The sequence below is a fragment of the Panthera tigris genome, chromosome D4 (assembly GCF_018350195.1).
Source record: "Panthera tigris isolate Pti1 chromosome D4, P.tigris_Pti1_mat1.1, whole genome shotgun sequence".
Taxonomy (NCBI): domain Eukaryota; kingdom Metazoa; phylum Chordata; class Mammalia; order Carnivora; family Felidae; genus Panthera; species Panthera tigris.
The window spans coordinates 28,944,439-28,963,581 of NC_056672.1; the positions used below are offsets into that span (position 1 = coordinate 28,944,439).

Genomic DNA, 19,143 nt, shown 5'->3' on the forward strand with positions numbered 1-19,143 from the left:
AGTGAAACATCTGGGGCAAAGGAAAACCCCTTCAACAGCAGCTTTGTTCCCTTTGAACAGTGGAAGAAATGGCCTTAGGAAAAGATTGATTTGTGCTAGAAAAATAGAAACCATGGGGATCTATTCAAAAATAACTTTGTGTTTTAAATCAATTATGTACTAAAAATCTGATACGGGCCAATTGTAATTGCAGTGCTGTGTGTTCAGATTCCTCGATTGTGTGTATATATGTTTTGGGGGGAGGGTGAGTGAACATTTCAAAAAACTATAATAAACTGGGCTGTGATCTCACCATATGTGTTGAATTGAACACAACTCTTCTGCTTTTAATGAAGACTTTAGCCTTTAGGGGTAAATAAAACATCACTAAACAGGGATGGCCTGAATATTTTTTACTGGCTGTAATAATTAAAGCCATGAAAAAGGTGGTGGGGTTATGTTACTTATTAACTTGAATCACTCTTAGATTTGATCAAGACGTGGTTGCCCATGGCGTTTTGTTTCATGTTTGTCCTTTGTTTCATTGACATGCTCTGCCCTGGCCTCCATGGCACTAGAAAAGCAGTGAAGCAGTTAGGAACCAGACCCTAAAGGGCTTTTAGACCCCCTATCCAGCTTTCTTCTCATCTCAGCCCACCGACTCCAGCAAACTTCTCAGCCACTAGAGTCGAGCCTGAAATTCCCTATGAAGCTGTGTCCTTGGGGATGAGGGGAGGGCCCAGGAAGGAATCCTCCCCTCTTAGGAGGAAACTGATCAGAGTGCAGGTGTAGCCGAGAGCCTTTAAAGAATGTTTTTATCTTCCTCACATATTGAGCCAAACACAAACCAGCAGTGAGGTTGATTCTAAGAGGAACTTAGAACCCACATGTATTAGTTTCCTGTTGCCGTTGTAACAGATTACCACAAATTCTGTGACTTATAACAACACAGATTTATTACCTACAGTATCTGGAGGTAAGATGTCCAAAATCATTCTCATTGGGCGAAGTTCAGGGTGTCAGTAGGCCTTTCTGGAGGCTCTGGGAGAATCCACTTCCTTTCCTTTTCCAGTTTCTAGAGGTCCCTGCAGTCCTTGGCTCATGGTCTCTTCCTCCATCTTCAAAACCAGCAAGGCCCGGCCAGTCTTTCTCACGCTACTGTCTCTCTGGTTCTCTCTTCCTTGCCTGTCTTCTTCACTTCTAAGGACCTTGTGATTACATCAGGTTCACTCGGTAATCCAGGATCATCCCAGCTCTAAATCGGCTGATTAGCAACCTTAACTCTCCCTTGCCGGGCAACCTAAAGTACTCACTGGTTCCAGGGATCAGGGTGTGGCCATTATCTTGTTTACCACACTAGAGAGTATTGATAATGTAAGAGATTAGTGAATTAGGAGTTCATAGAGTTGGATAGTAGATACAGGCTGTGTGGTATTAGAAGTGGGTTTTCATAGCTTCTTACTAAGGTTTCTTGTAAGTACTATCTGGAAAAATTATATATGTACATGAACACACATGGTATGTAACACCAATAAATAAAAAGATCTTTATTTTTAGCTTGAGTGGGTTTCTATTTTACTGTAATATCTAATGTCAACTAGTAAATATAAAGACACTTTAAGTGTGACATACACATATTTATAATTTTAGTTTGGGGGGAAATGGCATTTCTCTATTCAAAAGAATGATCCAATTATAGTTTCATTGACTTGAGAATAATTGAATTAATCATGTTTTGTCTTGTGAATTTTTTGTTATAATTTGTCATTAACACCCCACTTCATAGGAGAATGTCCAATGAAAATGATACTCTATTTAAAAAACAAGGATACTCTATTTTTAGCACTATAAAGATCCTTTTGGTGCTCACATCTGTAAAAGTTTTACATAGTTTTAAGCACTGTGTGCATTTCTTGTGTGTAAGTGGCTTTTCTGTGGGCCCTTGCCCCAGTCATCTCTTTTGAAGGCCCTGTGTGGTGTGAGCCCATGTCTGCAAGGCCATGGCAAAATCAACTGAGATAGCAGATGTGTGAAGTTCTCTGGGAGAAAAGCGCCATCTGTATTTGCATAAAGCAGAGCTGCAGTGGTTAAGCTGTCAACAGCTTCCTAGTAGAAAATGTCCCTGAAGTAGATATGACATTTACCTGTAATGGCTTTCTTTGCCTGTGAAATTAATGGTGTAAGGCTTAAAGAAAAAAATTATCTTTGAATTTCTGTTTTAAAGTTGATCCTGTTTTAACAAATTTTCGTCATTTTAGTTGCTAAAATCAGTGCTAATGGGCACAAGATTGAAACTTTGATCTTGCTGCAAGTCAGGTTACATTAATTCCGAATCATGTAAGTTGGCTGTGCTGGGTGCTGAGGGTGGGGCGACTGAAAGAAAAGACCTCCGGGGGCCCTTCCAGGAGCTCAGAAGCTCCGTGTGTGCACAGCAGCACTGACAGTTCTGTTATACGGCAGAGCGGGACTACCCACGTGGGAATAGGTGAGAGAATAAAACCCAGGAAGCACAAACCGTTTCTGGAAGGGTTCTTGAAAAAGGTAGCCCCTGAAAAGTGATTAGGGGGATCCGAGGGCATTCCAGGCAGAGGGACTGGTTATTAGCAATTCATATCAGTTTGCAAAGAAAGTTTGACCGGCTGAGAGGATTGGAACTGGAAATGAACGTATTGAATGACACACATTGGGGCATACAGGTCACTGTGTCAGAGAACAGAGAGAAGAGGCGGCCAGAATCAGAGTTGTGCGTAAGCGACACTCACCTGCCCGGTGGGGTTGGGCAACATGGGTTTATAATCCAGATCCATGCCGTCACGCAGGCCTGACGAGGCCCTGGGGCCCGCACAACGGGAGGCGCTACAAACCACGGAGGGAGGGAGAATGAAGAGCTGCTTTGGTTCACGTTTGGTGGTTAACTTTGGGAGGGTCACTGGTTTCACTCCGTGCTCTACGCTCCTTGTCTCCTTGTGGGCACAGTTGGTTCTTGGGGAGCGTGAGGGAGGAGGGTGGGCCGTTGTAAATTCACGCCAAGGACCAAAGTGGGTCACGAGCCCAGAAGTGCGCTGGCCAGTATTTCTTGACACCCTTAAGAGTTGGGTAGAGTTTTTGGGGATGCGAGAATGGAACTCGCAGTTTGCGCCCAAGGTCATTAGGCAAGTAGACCCGGGTTCTGACTCGCCCGCTGAAGGCGCCCCTACTGCCTGCTGTTTGTGTTCGGAGGAAAAGGACGCTCGTGTTTAAAGAGAGGCAAGGCAGTCTTACCGCCTGCACCAGGCGAGAGCCGCAACCCCGCCCCGCCCGGTGCAGCCAGGTGCGGGAGGGTGCCGCGGCCGGGTAGACACCTGCAGGGCTGAGGGGGGGGGGGCGGGGCCGGCGCGGAACCAGGACACCGCCCCCTCCGTGAGAGCCCCGGCAGCCCGCCCACCACCCGCTCTCGGTAGGTTGACCCCTGCGGCGCATGGGCCCACTCTCGGGCTGCGAGGCCGCGCCGACACTGGCGCGGGAGCGGACTTTATCTGGGCTTGGCGGTTCGTGTCGCGTGAGGGTCCGGGTGGGGGAAGACGAACCGCGGCCGGTGGGGCCCCAGAGCCAACACGACTTGCTTTGGTTGAAACTTTCTTGTATTAGGGGTGCTCCGGGCTTCGGATCCAGGCATTTGGGCACCCCAGAGATTCCCTAAATCCCTTTTCTTCTTCTTCCCTGCGGGGACCGACTGCGCCTTCCTGGTGGACTCTGGGTGCTCGGTTCTCCCGGCGAAAAGGCTTCTGTGCGTATCGTGGAGGCATCCGGCGTGCTCACCCAGGGTCTCGGCTTCGTAACCGGAGAGCGTTATTCGCGCATTGATTCTACGCAACAGCCGTAGGCTCCTAGGAGCTAGGTACTTTAATTTTGTGCCCCCCTCCACCCTTCATAATTTGTTGTCCCCGTGCTTTCTAACTTAGGTCATTCTTTGCTTCAGAGACAAATGTGCTCGGGGACAGATGTCAGTGTAGTCCTACCTGGTTTTAAACTTAGGTGAAGTTGGTTGACAGCGTGGAGCGAGACGTGTAGAATTCGGGCAGCATCGTCCAGCGGGACCTGTGGAATTGATACTGGCGTTTGGGGACTTGCTTTTGAAAACCCTTGGAGAGGTGTCCCCCCCCACTCCCACCCCACCCCGCTTTGAAGAGAGGTGGGAGCGCAGGGTGCTGCGCAGGTGGCTTCGCAGTGCTGGCCCTCAGAGGACAGCGCTCTGCTTAGGAAGGGGAGGGGGGAGCAAACGTTTCCTAAATACTGCTTCTCCCCCCCCCCCCAAATAAATAACAATTTCATGGAGTAGGGCTATTGATTTGGCTTCCAAAGGGGGAAATGGTAATTATAATAATAGCTTGAGCAAATAGTTTTGGAATCAACGAGAAATGAAATCTCTGATGTTGAGAACTCTGCCTTAGGTGGAGATACTTTCAGGACGGTATGTGTATTTTATTTTAACTCTTGCTCTTTACCTTGCAATGTAAAGCAAAATTGCAACTTTGACTAATAGCTTAATCGACAGTAGCTTTTTGCTTTTAAAAATAAATGTTAAAATAAGTTTGTGTCAGCGATGAGGCTGATAGCATGGGTACTTGGCTGTTAGAGGTTTGCTTTTATGAGTCATTTTGGTATATTTTGTAAAAATTTTTTATTCTTTTCTGTCTCTTATTGCAGAATATTTATGTTTATTATTTGAAGGAAGATAACATGGATTTTTCAAACAAACTTTTAAAAAAGTGTTATATTGAATGATTTTTACGTGCTTACACTTTTGAAAAGCATATTAATGTCCTTAACTAATTTAAAGGAGGCTGTCCTGTCTTGTACGCAAAGAGATTGGCTTAGCTAAAGAAGACTTTAAAGCCATTTAAATATTTAGATGTTGGCTCAGTGGGGAATTTTGGAAGGATAAGTTTTGGGGGAAATATTTTTTTTTTCTGAAAGAGGTTTCTCCCTGTGTTGGTTCTCAGTTGCCCACTATGTTTATTTCATCTGCAGAACAAGTGTTGGGAAGTCCTTTCTATGTATTTCCCAAGCACCTGATCTACTTTAAGTGTTTAATTAAGAATATCATCTTATATTCAGGGCTTTATCCTTTTAAACGGGGTAGGCACATTAGCATTTGAAAGTGTTTCCATTTGGTTTTAGTTGTTTCTTTGTTTTAACTTGGAATTAGTTGTTTTCCTTGTTAAAAGAGATTAACTTTTTAAATGATTACTACAATGAAACTAAGTTGTGTTCAGGTATTTGTCTTAATTAACATCTAGAGAGGCAAACAGCTGCTAAACAAAAATCACATTTTGTAACAAACTAAGGCACTAAATTAGTGTTTCATAATGTGAACAGTTAAGATTTCCTTCATTTAAAAATGGAGAAACTTTCAGGCATATCCTGGTAAATGCATGGAGTGGAACTGAAAATTGTACTTATGCCTGAAATTTTGAAAAACTTAAAATCTGTGTTTGGGGAAAAAAAATGTAATGAAAGGGAAAGACTTGAGACATATACCCTATTTTGTGCAACATTTTTGTAGTGGTTGCTTTTATTTCTCCAATAGTTCATTGCCTTTTTTTTTTTTTTAATCATTCACGTAAACTTCTAAGTTGTTGAGTAATTCTTCTAAAATGGATGCACATTGCTTTAAAGATCAAATTAGTACTAGAAAGTAAAGTAAGAAAGGCTTTTTTGTTTTTGATGTTTTTTAAAGTCTTTCTAACACATACTTTACGGTTATAATTTTACTCGTCCTGAAAATTCCAGTGTACATTTAAGCTAGCACAAAGAGTTTAATACCCAGAAAAGCTGTGAATGGGCTATTATAATTTTCTAGGGAAAACAGGCCTGATCACATCCCTTCCTGAGAGTTCCTTGGGTTTGGGGCCATGTTATCTTTTTGACTTTATTGTGAAGTATGTCTCTCTTTGAGAAATGCCTTATTCCTGATAAATACATTTCCCCCAATCTTTGAAATAGTTACTGTAGTTGATGGTAGTTGCAGTGTTTGATTTTGTTGTTGGAATCTGTTCTGGTGACCTTTATCTACTGGGATTGCTATAAGATTGGAAAAAAGACTGGCCTCTTGTGTGCTGTTGAAATATTCTGGTTGTTTCTGGCGAACATGCCAGTCATTAGGCATTAAAGCTTGTTGCTCTTGCACCCAGGATACAATCCTGTGGTGTTTTCCTCCCTTGGATAGGAAGGTAGCCATTCTGCCAATATTAGTATGAACAGTTAGCAACCTTCACCGGTACTAGTAAAGAATTGTGCAGATTGCTTGCTAGAAAGATGCCCCGTGTAGTTTGTTTCCCTTTCATTCATATAATCTATAAACTGTTAGAAAAACAGTCCTTCCATGTCTCTGTACATCTTACATATTTCCAAGTGATCCAAGAACGTTGGTTCTGCAGGAGGGATCAAACTTACAAGTTTAATATTCATTTGTTCGAAACGGGGGTGTTTCTTTTTCTTTTGTTACATGTAGCTGGTATGTGCTGGTGTTTTTCCACAGAAATGCTGATATCTTTGTGAAAGGGCATGTATACCAGAGGTTAAACTTTTTTTTTTTTTTTTTTTTTTTTTTTTTAAGTACAACGTTCAGAGAGAGAAAGTCTTCACATTCTATAAATTAGGGGAAAAATTGCTACAGCTATGATTGCCTTTGTTCTCAAAGCCACTTGAATTGCAGGCTGTGTTGGGACTGGTTCGTACATTGTTTAACTGCTGAGACTAAGACTTCTAATTAGAGTAATTACCGGGCGGGAGCGGACTGGCGGGGCGGGGCGGGGCGGGGGCCAGGGGTGTGGCCGGGCCGGGGCGCTGAGCGCTGGGAGCCGGGCCCGGACTGGCGGCGCGAGGCGGGGCGGGGCGGGGCGGGGCGCGGCGGCCGGCCTCTCCGGGGATTGGCCGCGGAGGCGGAGGCGGTGCGCGGGGCGGCCGCGGGAGATAACAGCCGGCGCCGGGACCCGTCGGCGCGGACTCCAGGCTCCGGCCCACGTCCCGACAGGAGCCTCAGTAAGTAAGACGTTTTCCCCCCGGCAGGTCGGCGGCCCCGCCCGCCGCATCCCGGCCCGTCTGACAGCTGCGGGGGCCCGGGCCGTCAAGTGGTGTTCGTTAGGAGAATTAGAGTGGTTTCTTCCCCTTCTACCAAATCCCTTCTTGCTTGCCTCTTTTTAACCTCAGTCTTTCCACCAGATGAGCTTTAGCGGGAAAGAAAGCCAAGTTTGCTTTACTGTTACTCGTTCTGCTTCATAATCGTGCCCTTATTTGCTGACAGCTAGCAGCCCATTCTGTGGAGTTTGCATTCCCACCACCATGGTGATAGCGTTCCGTGTGAATGGGAGCTCTCCTTTGCCTTCAGAAATGCTGTAGGGGGCTTCCGACGGGCTGTTTGTTGCCTTTGTTATCCTGCCTTTGTAAGTCGCTGTAAACATTTTAACTTTCAGAGTGTGTTCCATGGCCTCTGCGTCGGTATTGTAATTTTTGGTGTGTTATATTCACCAAGCCTTCAAGGAAAAAAGACCAGGTAAACAAGTGTGTTCGGATGCACACAAGAAAACTCATTTAAAGGACAAATCCATCAGGAAAGGAGTAACAAAAATTACTGCTTCTGGCTGGAGCCTTCTTTAGAAACGTTCTACAGGGTAACTTTAGTCTCTAGAGAACTGTTCTCCTTTTTCTTCTTCTGTCAAGGGTGTGTGCTGATCAAGAAGGGTTCTGGTCTTTGAATTCCTAGCAGGCATTCTTGGATGGAAATGTAGACTTAATGCTGGGCAGCTGACCACAAACAATTTTTAAAAACCTGCATTTTAAATATTGACTCTAAAGAGAAGTTTGTTTGGGTTGCCCAGGAAGGAGCAACCTGTTTTTTATTTGTGTCTCAACTATTCCTTAACAAAGTTCTGAGATGAGACCCTACGTTGTGACATCAGCGAAGAAATAGTTCTCAACCTGTAAGGTTGCATTTAGTCATTAAAAAAAAGTATGTGTATCCGTTTTTCTTTTTTATTTTTGGGGGAATCTGTGAGGACTGTTTTTTCAAATTAATTTATTTTAAATAAGTCAAGCTTCACTTTGATATAGAATGTGTAGATTATGATTGGTGTGTTGTAACTTTGATATAATGACAGTAGCAAAAATTGTGTTAAAATGTTGAGAGTAAATATTTTTTTAAGTTCTTTTTAGTTTTAATTTTGTAAGAAAAAATTTTGAAAATCTCTTTTTTTTTTTTTTTTTGTAAAGATAAATTCCAAGTTAACTTATACAGATAATTTAGGATACTAGGGGGAAGGGAAAGTTGGCTTTTCCAATGGACTATTTTCCACTGAAATTAAATAAACAGAAAACTTAGAAATGTCTTAACATGTTCTGTAACTTCCAAGAGTTGTTCTGTGCTATTAAAATGTATTACTCCAATAAAATAATATTGATATTTTTTTTACATGAGCACATTATACATAAATAAAGGAAAATCTGAAACAATTTTTATGAAATTTCTTTAGGAATCTATTAAGGATAACTCGCACATCCTTGAGATTTTAGATTACCACTAGAAAGCACGTTGTGGGGTTTAATCATGTTCGTGCCAACACGCATTAGAAAGGTCTCTGACCTACCAGGATTTTAGATCCATGGTTAGTATCTGTTTGCATCTTTGAAGACTTACTTCTGTTGGATTGACTTTCCAGTACTTGAATTCAGATGAGAAAATATTTCCATGGCAGGAAACAGGGCCGCATTTCAGATTTCCTGTTCCCATATCAGCTTCAGGCTGCCCCCCGGGGGCGGCGAGCCTCAAGTCCCAGCTGGAGCTCACAGTAGATTTAAGATTATAAGTGTGTGAACTCTCCTAGTGATAAAGTGGGTATTTTGCTCCAAAAGAACGTTTTTATTAAGCTTACTATTTTAATCTACTTGTTCAGTTGGGAATAGTTTCTGCTATGATGAGAAGTACATTAATTTGTGAATTACTTGACCATTTGTACAGAGCATGCAACTTGGTGTGAACAAATCTGGCATCGATGGTGTCCGTGTGGTTTTATTGTTGTTTCCCATTCACTGTTTCACCTTCTTACATGATGTGCAACCACAAGACATCCCCTTCTCTTTATACAGAGCTCTGACCTCTAGGGGTGTTGCTTCCCTCAGGTGTTAATATGGAGGAGGGGGAAAAGAAGTTAAAAATGAAGTAAACATTTCTTGAAAGTACGTGAAACTTGTTCTCTACCTTTCTTTCTCTTGAAGTTCTTAAGTCCATATCTTTTTCAAGAATACGAATTGCTGTAATTGTCAAAGTGACCCTTAACCAGTTCATCGTTTATTCTTCATAAAACTTTTCAGAGTTAGTCGTGGATATAAAATGTCTGGACTTGAATCCAGAAGTATACAGAATTTGAGTGAAATCTGATTCGTGTGCTTTATATAAATTCTGTCAAATAACCCTGAGACATTGGACAGTCCATTGAACTGTACTCTCAACGCATTTTTATTAGGTAAAAATAACTTTTTGTTTTATTGCCCCAGAGTCATTCACACAGTCTGGCTCCCCACCCTTGTCTGCCTCCCACTCCCACAATGCCTCCTTACTTGTGGTTGGCTATACATATATCTAGGGATATGTGTCATGTCAACTTCATGACAGAAACCGCAACACATTGTAGGCATGTGGCTAAATTCATGCTTAGTTTGAATTTGGTAGAAAATATAGAAAGAATATTAGAAAATAAAGTCTACTTAAAATAAAAAATATTTCTGTTGTTTTGACTACATGTCTGGGAAGAAGAAAGGGCAGGAACTAGCAGTAATGGAATGTGAGCATTCTAGACCAGAATAAACACCCAAAGATGAAATTGGTTTATAAATTACGTTCTGCACTTTAAAAACACCAATGTGTGTGTCCCTCTGTGCCTGAGTCGGTTTGTAAGCTGAGGCCAGTGGTTGACTTGGTTTCTCCCTCCTCCTGTTTCTTGTTTTCTTTCTCACCTTAAAGTCTTGTTCATATGTATCATTGTCTCTAAAATGATTTTGTGGCTTACTTTCTTTTTGGCAGGTAATTTTCTAATTTGAAAAAAAATCTTGAATAGCAAGTTTTAACAAGGAGACTGGAAAGCAAAAGGCAGGTTTCTCTTAGAGATGCTATCAAGTTTTTGCACGTAGAGCAGAACGGGTTATTGCAATTCCTCATACAGCGTAACTTACTTTTTAGCTCTTTAAGAACATTACAGAGCCATCATTTCAGTGAATACAGTCGATTACAGTTGAAGAGGCATTTGTACCGTTTAAGAATCCTCTACTATGTCTATTATTATACAGAATGCTTGAAAAAAAACTCTTTAAATTGATGTATTTGAATGTTTGTATTTTTTGGATTTGTTTTAGTTTAGACATGAGAATCACTCCTGGCTAGAATTTTCATTTGTAGCTGTAAGTTTTTTTGTAATAGATTTAAATCACCAAATCGTTGACTGACAACCATTCTTGCCATCATTTTTACTATGTTACTCCACCTACTACATTGTACATTAAGTCCTTTGTTTAAATTTGATAAACATGTGCATGTCAGGCCTGGGGTAGATGGTGCAATAAATGAGCACTGTCGGTTCCAGTCTGAAAGGAGTTGCCTTATTAGACTTTTTACGGAAGTTAAAATATAGTTTTGTTTGAACTCGGCTATTCTTTTATTAAACTTATAAGGATCTTATTTTTGTCCATAAAATACTGAAGAGAATATTTTCAGTAACTTAAGTTTCTCCCCCCCCCCTTTGCTAACTACTTGTTTAGAGGAAAAAGTATGTTTTTAGACTGAATGTTCCTAAGGGTTACATATTTGTACTTATGAACACCTTTTGTGCATGTTACATAGATCGATCACTCTTTACCAGGAACATAGGGCTACATGAAATATATTCAACCAAATGTTACAAAGAGGCATTAAAGTTGATACAGTTATTATTTACTAAAGTACTTAATTTGTAATAAATAATGTTCCACAGACTATCTGATTTTGACATTTGAGGGGTAATACAGGAAGTTAGAGAAAGATGGGAAGAAAATTCTCGGTTTGAATGAAATTACTGTTTGCTTTTTTCTCTTGGAAAAAACTGAACGTATTTGATAGTTCATCTGTGTTGTAAATGACAACATAAAAATCTGAGCGTGCAGCTGTTTGATGCAATGCCTTATATACAGAAAGCATTTCAAGGTTGTAGAATTCTAGCCGTTGGCTTGCACAGAACTAACGTCTTATATTTAACGGTGCTAGCATTCATCTTTATATAGTAACGTTGAAATCAGAACTTTTGAGATCTGGGTTATTTTCAAATATTGTCGTTATGACTAAGAGTAGAGGGTTACCAACAGGTTTCTTGTGACACTCGTGCTAGAGATTCTGCCTGTACTGACTGAACCTCTTCACAGAAGCCCCCAGTTTCCAGGTGCAGGCTTTGTTAGAGCACGTGCTTCAATCGTTTATGCAGTTCAGTGCTTAGATTAGATTGCTGTATTGAATTTCTTCATAAAGTAGATCTTCTCTTTATTAAGTAAATTGGGAAATGTTTTTTGACTTAAGAAAAACGGTTCGCTTCAGCGGGAGGCAGAAAAAAGGGAAAAGACCAAGACCAGGCAGTTCACGTACTGTACTTTTGAGTCATGGGTGGGGTCAGTACCTCCAAAAGTGACCCCACAGAGACTAAAACAGACACCATCATTAGCAAATAAATAGTATCTGATATAATTTACTGGCGTAAGTCAGTCTCATGTGTACACGTTATATAAGAGTCACATTTTCATGTGCTAACTTAATGTCACCAGCTTTTATAAAAGTATTATCCAGGCTATATGCTGACATAAAGCCTGTTATTTAAACTACATAAAATGCAATCCTCTCACAGCTTTTATAAACATGTACGTTAATCATTTATGGCATTATATATTTTGGAAAAGAAATCTTTGTAAACACTCAACGTTGAAAATTACCAGAATTTTACCAGAGTGCTTAGGATTTTTTATGTCTGTTTCCCCTACCCAGGAACCTGCCAAATCAGTAACCAAAGGGGCCACAGGGTGACCATTCCTGATCTGAATTTTAGGCTTCTCAAAAAAATCCTCACTCGTGAAGAAGAAACTATAAATTCCTAAGTGATGCAGTCTATTCACTCTGCCATGACAACAGTGGCATGCTCAGTATAGGGCTTCATAAAGCTTTCTAAAGAATTTGGAACACTTGAAAGTATCAGAGAATACTTCTAACTTTTCTTGCATTTGCAGTTTTTTTTTTTTTAACAGAAATCTTTTTGTTTCCTTGGAATTAATTGTCTCACTTAAATTAATAATATTGTATTGAATAACTGATGTCTTTGTCTTGAATAAGTGCGTGTGTTTTATGAGCTAGAGTTCCTAACTTGTACATAGTAATAGCTTCTAACTCAAAATTCTAGTTGCATATGATTTTATGACCCCCTAAAGTCCAGCATGCAAATACCTTTATCATGAGAACTGTCAGCTGGTTTTGTACATCAGATTGTGGCCATGGTATATAACCACATAATGGAGTAGTATGCAGCTGTTAAAAAGAATAAGATGGAACTGTTCCCGTAATGTGGTAAGATGGCAAGAAATGTGTATGAGGGGAGTTACTGTATTTTTGTTTTGTAGTAAATACGCTTTTTTTTTTTTTTTGGTGTGAAATGAATTATATGAATAGTTGCTTCTGCTTAAATTTTCTTATTAAAATTTGACCACAGACCTACTCCCTAAAGATGTTTGACAATCAAAACTGTGCTATATGAATTTTTATTTATAGATAGATTGCTTTCTTATTTTGAAGGAAATTATTTTTGCTTTTAATTATTTGGTGATTTTCATTTGTTGGTAAATCAAGTTCATGTCCCCAATATTATATGAACTATGACTTCTTTTCTTAAATTTGGCAGTTCTTTAAAATGTATTCAGTTTTTGCTTTAGCATGTAGGGGATGGTTTTTCTTTTGTAGGCTTTGTTTTTAGTTTTTCAGCAGAAATTCAAGCCAATTGTTTTTCCTCTACAGAAGTTACCAGTTTAAACTAGAAATATTTTAATTCTATCATGATACTTTAGTTGATAAAAGCTCTTAGGCAGAGACTTTCCTGTGTAAATGTTATTACATAATTCATTTTTGTCAGCTAACAACGTTTATCATTAAGAAGGTGACAGAGGGGCGCCTGAGTGGCTCAATCATTTGGGTATCTGCTGTTGATCTCGGCTCAGGTTATGATCTTACAGTTCATGGGATCAAGACCTGTGTCGGGCTCTGCGTTGACAGTATGGAACTTACTTGGAATTCTCTCTGTCTCTCTGCCCCTCCCCTGCTCATGCACGTGCACGCACGTACATGCACTCACACACACGTGTGCGCCCTTTCTCTCTCTCAAATAAATAAACTGGAAAAAAAAAAAAAGGTGACAGATGAAGGAAGATTATATACTAATGATGTGAAGACCATAGTCCTGCCCAGTGTCTGGAGTCTATAAGGTCAACTTCACCAAGGTTCTGATACTCTTATGATTTTGTGTGTCTTTTGGGGTTGTAGAGAGGGAGCATTTATGGTTTGAGGATTTTTTTTTTTTTTTTTTAGTATATCTTAATTTTACCCATTTCCAAAAATCATCTTACGAAAATTTATACAACTTAGAGATTTTTGTTTATTTTGTTTCATTTGGGGTCAGAGCACTGTCTGAAAGCTGACTTAAGTCTCCATCTTTGTGTCCTGTAGTCAGTCCCTTGTTGCCCTTAGTGAGAAAAGTACATGAAGGGGCACTGTTGTTCTTGCTCTGGACTGTGGGGACTCCTGAGGCTATGTAGTGTGGTGTGAGTTTTCTGGGAAGAATGGAAAGGAATTTGGTGGACTTGTGGAGAAATCTTACAAAAATGACTTTTTATATCTATGAGTTACCTTTTTAATCCAAAGGCCAGAGAACTGCTGTCTCTATTGTGCCCCTATGCCCCAGAGCCTGTGACTTTGAAAGGTCAACAGCTTCAATTCTGGTTGGACCCTGCTTCTGTTGAATTTCAGCCAGCAAGTCTCCAGCATACAGGAGAATTTGAGATTTTTCTCCCTCCCCCATTTCTTCTGTTTTTGTTCAGTGTAAACAGTTCCTGCCGTAGTAACATAGACAAATATAGCAGAGAATGCTTTTCTGGAAGAAGAATGCTCCCTAAGCATTTTTTAACCATTTTTGGGAAGAATTGATCTTTCTGTGTATTTCAGACACACTGAAGGAGGGAGGTTGTTGCTGTAAATTGAAGTGACATCATATGTATTGCCCCCATTGATCCGCTTTTAGTCTCCAGCCAGGATAAAAGGAAATGGCAGCAGGGAGGAAGCATGCTTCATTTAGGCACAGATCCAGAGTGATAATGGGGTAATAATAGAACTCACGCCACTGTCAGTCGGTGGCTGCCTTAGTCCCAGGCTCATTCCCCGCCTGGGAGCCTCTCAGAGACTTCCTTCGTGTGTGCGGCTGCAGCCTGGCCAGCTGGGCCGGGAGGGGAGGTGCCTTCCTTTTGAAGGGGTGCAGGCGGTGGGACTTGGACGTTGGTGGCACCGGGTTCCTTGTGTCGGTTCCTGCCTCTGGAAGGTCAGTAGTGAGACGCATTGGTGACATTTTCTGATCTAGGAGGCAAGCTGGCCTTTTCTGCATCCTGCTAATGGAAGAAATGGTGGAGGGGCTCAGTTGCGTGGGTGGTCCTCTGGGAGTCAGGAGTGAGTGATGTCCCTGTGACAGCAGTAAGGGGCTTCTGGAAGAGTCAGGGTTTGTTTGCTTTGTGCTGCTTGTAGACTAGGAGGGTGGGTTAGGAAAATTCATATTTTCTTTCCAAGAGCCTATGTGGAAACTCTTTAAAACCATTCCGAGTTGTGTGGCTTGCCTCAGTTCTTAAGTTGACTGGGAAAATACCAGGTAGACTCCTTTTTCTTTGTATGTTTCTGGGTAATTAGCAATTATGGAATCCTTTCTCTTTAAAATAAGAACACAGACTTTTAAATCCTTAACAAATAGCATTTGTGTTGACTGACCTCCCTTTACCGTTTTATTTTTTGTATTTGAGTAAGTTTGACAGTGCTGTGAAGTTCTCTTTTGCACACAAAGTATGCACATGACTCGGGCACCCCATAGTCTTATTTTGTCGGAGTTTCTGTGGCAGTTGAATTTTTAAAATACCGAGCCAGTTTCCCTATGGAAAAAATAATTACCCCGTCATGAATTCCTTGTTTGTGCAAAAGGAAAGGACCTTCTATTCTTGTCACTGTTGAACTGTGGGTGTAAGCACCATTAGACCCTCAGAAGTAAAGGCAAGTTCTTTTCAGAATGTTTAGAGCTGCTTTCTCAGGAGATAACGCTCTGAAACACGTACTTTATTTTTCTTAATTACTTCGTAGTGCAACGGAAGCTGTCAGCACTGCTGCGTTAAAGCACGGTTGGCATAGAAATCACGTGAAATCTGATTTGATTTGTACGTGGGTGGAAGTGGAGTGACCCACGCCACGTTTCCCACTGCTCCGTGCCAGCTGCCGGACCGGTGGTGCCCAGCACTGCACTGGCTGGTGTGTGAGCTCTGAACTGCTGTGCAAAACATTTCGCTTTTTTATGTAGTGCTTCTTTCTCATTGTAGGGTGGCTTTACGGGGAGTAAATGTTGATTTTACGATGGGAAATGTGCTGTATTAAAGTGAACAACTTACCACATCTTTGCTTTAATATCGTCGCTTCAAGGTCTGTAATGTCATGTAAAAAAATTATGTCACGTTTACTTGTGAATGAAAGACCTTTGATCAGTTTTATTGTCTGTGTACTAAAGTAGCATTTGATTACTAATTTTCTCTAGTTTTCCCATTGTTTAGAAACTACAGTTTTCCTGGTGAATTAGAAGAGCTGCAGCTGAAAGCCAGACGGCTACAGGTTGTTTACTAAGAGAGAGTCTTCTAGAAGAGTCCATCCCGAAGTGTAGGACTCGCAGATCTCCCTGTGTTAGGAATGGTCTCAAGTCTCTGTGTGGGCCCTCGTTGCCGGCTCTCTCATCAGTAGGGGCCAGGGGCAGGGGGCGCTCCCTGGCGGGGTGTGCAGCTTGCTCTGTGCCTCGCCCCAGTTAGAGGAAATGAAATGTATTAGAGAGCCCTGAAGGTTTGACACACACACACACACACACACACACACACACACACACCTCTCCCTAATCCATCTCCAACGTCTGTCTTAAAGCAGGGGGCTTGGCTTTAAGTATTTTTCCATTGAGGAAAATTTGGAGAGGACAAAAGCTTTCACTGATCCTTGTGGTTTTGTTTCTGTGTGGATGTGTGACCTTTCTGCTCAGAAGAAAACTGCAAGAGATATAAAAGTGTGAATCCAGGTATCTTGATAGATTCACGTTAGTAATTCTTCATTTGTAAATTGGAGTTGTGTTTGTTGGTTAAACCCAGTTGGGGGTAAGTTAAGGACCAAGCGACTCGTCTTACTCAAGGGTTTTTTCCTCCCTGGGTCTCTGTACTTTAAACCAAATCCCAGACTTGAGTTGTAACAATAGGCGTCTTTGTACGTGTGTGCACATAATAAGGAGATGCTTTCCTTCTTGCTCTTTCCTTCCCTGTAACTCTGCAAATTGGCAGGGCTAGTTTCTGCTGTATTTAGTTAGCGAACAAGTCCCACACCCCCAGCTGATGAGTAGTGTTCTATGCTGTATCAGGTGGGCCCTCCCCAGAAGCCCTCTTCCTGTATCCAGAGTGGCCTCGACACGAAGCCATCGCTCCTGGTGTTGGCTAGCTGTGGAAGTGCTATGGACCAGTTTTGAGAGTGCCTTTTGGGGGGAAGGAGTGTAGGGCTGGATGGGCCCCTCAGTCAGTCTGGGGCTCTCCCCTCCACAGCCCCCACAGAGTCAGATGCTAGGCTAGGTCACCGCCAGGTGGGGGCCACTGGGGCACACTTTGTAAAGGAAAGTAGTGAGGGGGTGGGAACCCTGATGGGGCAGAAAGGCCAGCTCTCTGAAGAGGGTTCAAATGCAGGAGGACAATTGAGGAGTTGACCTAAGGTGCTGTGAGGGGTTGTACTCAAGGCCAGTGCTGAAGGATTAGCCTCTACTAGAGAAGAGCCTTCTTAGAATGGGGAAGGAAGGATCCAGAGAGGGAGCTGCAGCATGCTGTGGGTGGGAAGGAGGGCTGACAGAGCCTGGGTACATGCAGGGCCTAAGGAGATTGCTCGTGGTGTGAACTGGTGGGTGAGGAGGCTCCCTAGAGGCTGGTGGTCCTGGATTTGGGCTGTTTTAGAAACAAATTTTTTGAAAATATAAAAGTCTCGTGTCTGAAACTATAAAGAATGAAAAACTGGCGTTTTTACTTTTTGTTGTTACGTAGTGATTTGATCCCTTAGCACATCTTAAAGGCACATGACTTAATAATGAAAGAAAATGAAGTGTTAGCTATTCTTTGAGTCTTCCTACAGGACCTCACAGGTCAGTGCTGGTTGTAACCCTCTATTCTTGCTGAAGGCACCTTGTTCTGATCCTGTCAGCCTGAGAGAGGATCCACAGCATGACTCTAAGGTAGATGAAGTGCTGCTATAAAATACAAATGCCAAGGAATCAAGTGATGTGCTTCTGTGTCTATCTGTAGGAAAAGTGGGAGTTTTATTATCACTTAGAAGGGCATAGTGAGAAAATACAAGAAATGCTTTCCTTGTGGAATTGCCTGGTGAATGTTATGCTTGCAGGCTGCTTGATGTTCCTCCCCATACATTTTGGACAAGTGTATGTGGTGTTTGGGAGTAAGGGTAGGGCGGAGTGCCACTTGGAGACAAAAAGGCAGAAAGGTAGCTAGAGAAGCCAATGGTTTTTAAATTTTCTTCTAAAGTAACAGAAAGTGGGGATTAACATCCAGGTGGTGGTATGAACATGCTGTTGATCTAGCATTGACTTGCACACCGAGAAGATCGAGTTTGCTGACAGGGATTATCTGGGTGCAAGCAAGGAGGGAGGGCATCTTAATGTGGAGAATAATGGAATTCATAATAGTTTTAAAACCTTGACTTTAGAATGGATATTTTTCAGTTCCTATAAGATGTATCTGAGATTAATTTTTTCCTCCTTTGTTTGAGTGCTGCTCTTTGATAGAGGCTGATCTAGGCATTGCGTGCAGTTCAGTTGTGAATAAAGACATTTTTCCTTGGATTTCACAAATACCGTTTGCTCACAAATTAGTTTTTGTTGCTTTTATGTTGTATAAAAACATTCTTTCCTTGCCTTTAAGTATTAAACACCATTCTTTTGACGCATCCTTATGAAAAACTCAGGAATAAGGGTGACCTTGTGTGTGTTGTGTGTGTGTATGTGTGTGTGATGATACATACATATATACATACATACATGTATAAAATCACGTGTACAATCATTTTAAAATTTTGATGGAATAATAAACTTACAACTTTTATAATGGAGGATTGTGAGATATGGTTCTCCATTATGTGCTTTTTATTTCTTGGTGTACATTTGCAATGTTTAGGTGATAACAAAGGAAATCTGAAAGCTGCTTTTTAATATCAAATGGCTTCTTGAATCTTTACCTAGATTAAATGGCATTTTTTGGCATATGCCAAAAAGAAAGAGGTTTAATAAACCATGATATTGTTTTATTAAGATAAGTACAGTTTTTGTCATTTCAGAGTGTATATGTATATTAAATTGTCATGTTGCACACCTTTAAAAAAAATCACATTGTACAACCTAAAAATAAAAAGATAAACACCAGATCTTTTGATCTGCTCTAAATATAGAACTGACATGAAAAGCCATGGAGAATAGGGCTTAATCAGGCCCCGGAATGTAGTGTCTTTGGGAACACAGTGTAAGCCCTGAGCTTTTACCAAGGTCAAGTTTGTAGTCTTTTCACAAGCTTTTTGGTTTTGCCTTTAGCTCCTTCCAGACCAGCTTGTCTTACTTCTGGAGCATCTCTTGGAGCAGAAGACTTTGAACCCCCGGACTCTTCAAAGCCTTGAAAGGGCATATCGCCTCACCCAGCAGGATGCAGAGGTAACCAGGAGCGCTCTTGGAGCTTAGACGCTGGGCCCTCGCTGTTGGGGAAGACAGGTAGTCCCATCGCCCCCATGCTGCTAAAGCTGCTGTTTCCATCAGCAGCATC

At 41.5% G+C, this 19,143-nt stretch overlaps 1 protein-coding gene across 6 annotated transcripts in view; it reads left to right on the plus strand.

Annotated features, from left to right (window-relative positions):
* The window catches only part of AOPEP (aminopeptidase O (putative)), a 340,077-nt gene that overhangs the window by 297,394 nt on the left and 23,540 nt on the right, over positions 1-19,143 (plus strand). For all 6 annotated transcript variants that reach the window (XR_006210295.1, XM_042963287.1, XM_042963288.1 and 3 more), the window contains one exon: positions 18,918-19,034. Coding sequence is in view for 5 of the 6 variants with exons in the window: in XM_042963287.1 (XP_042819221.1) it covers positions 18,918-19,034 (117 nt within the window). In the remaining variant the exon portion in view is untranslated. The remainder of the gene's footprint in view (positions 1-18,917; positions 19,035-19,143) is intronic.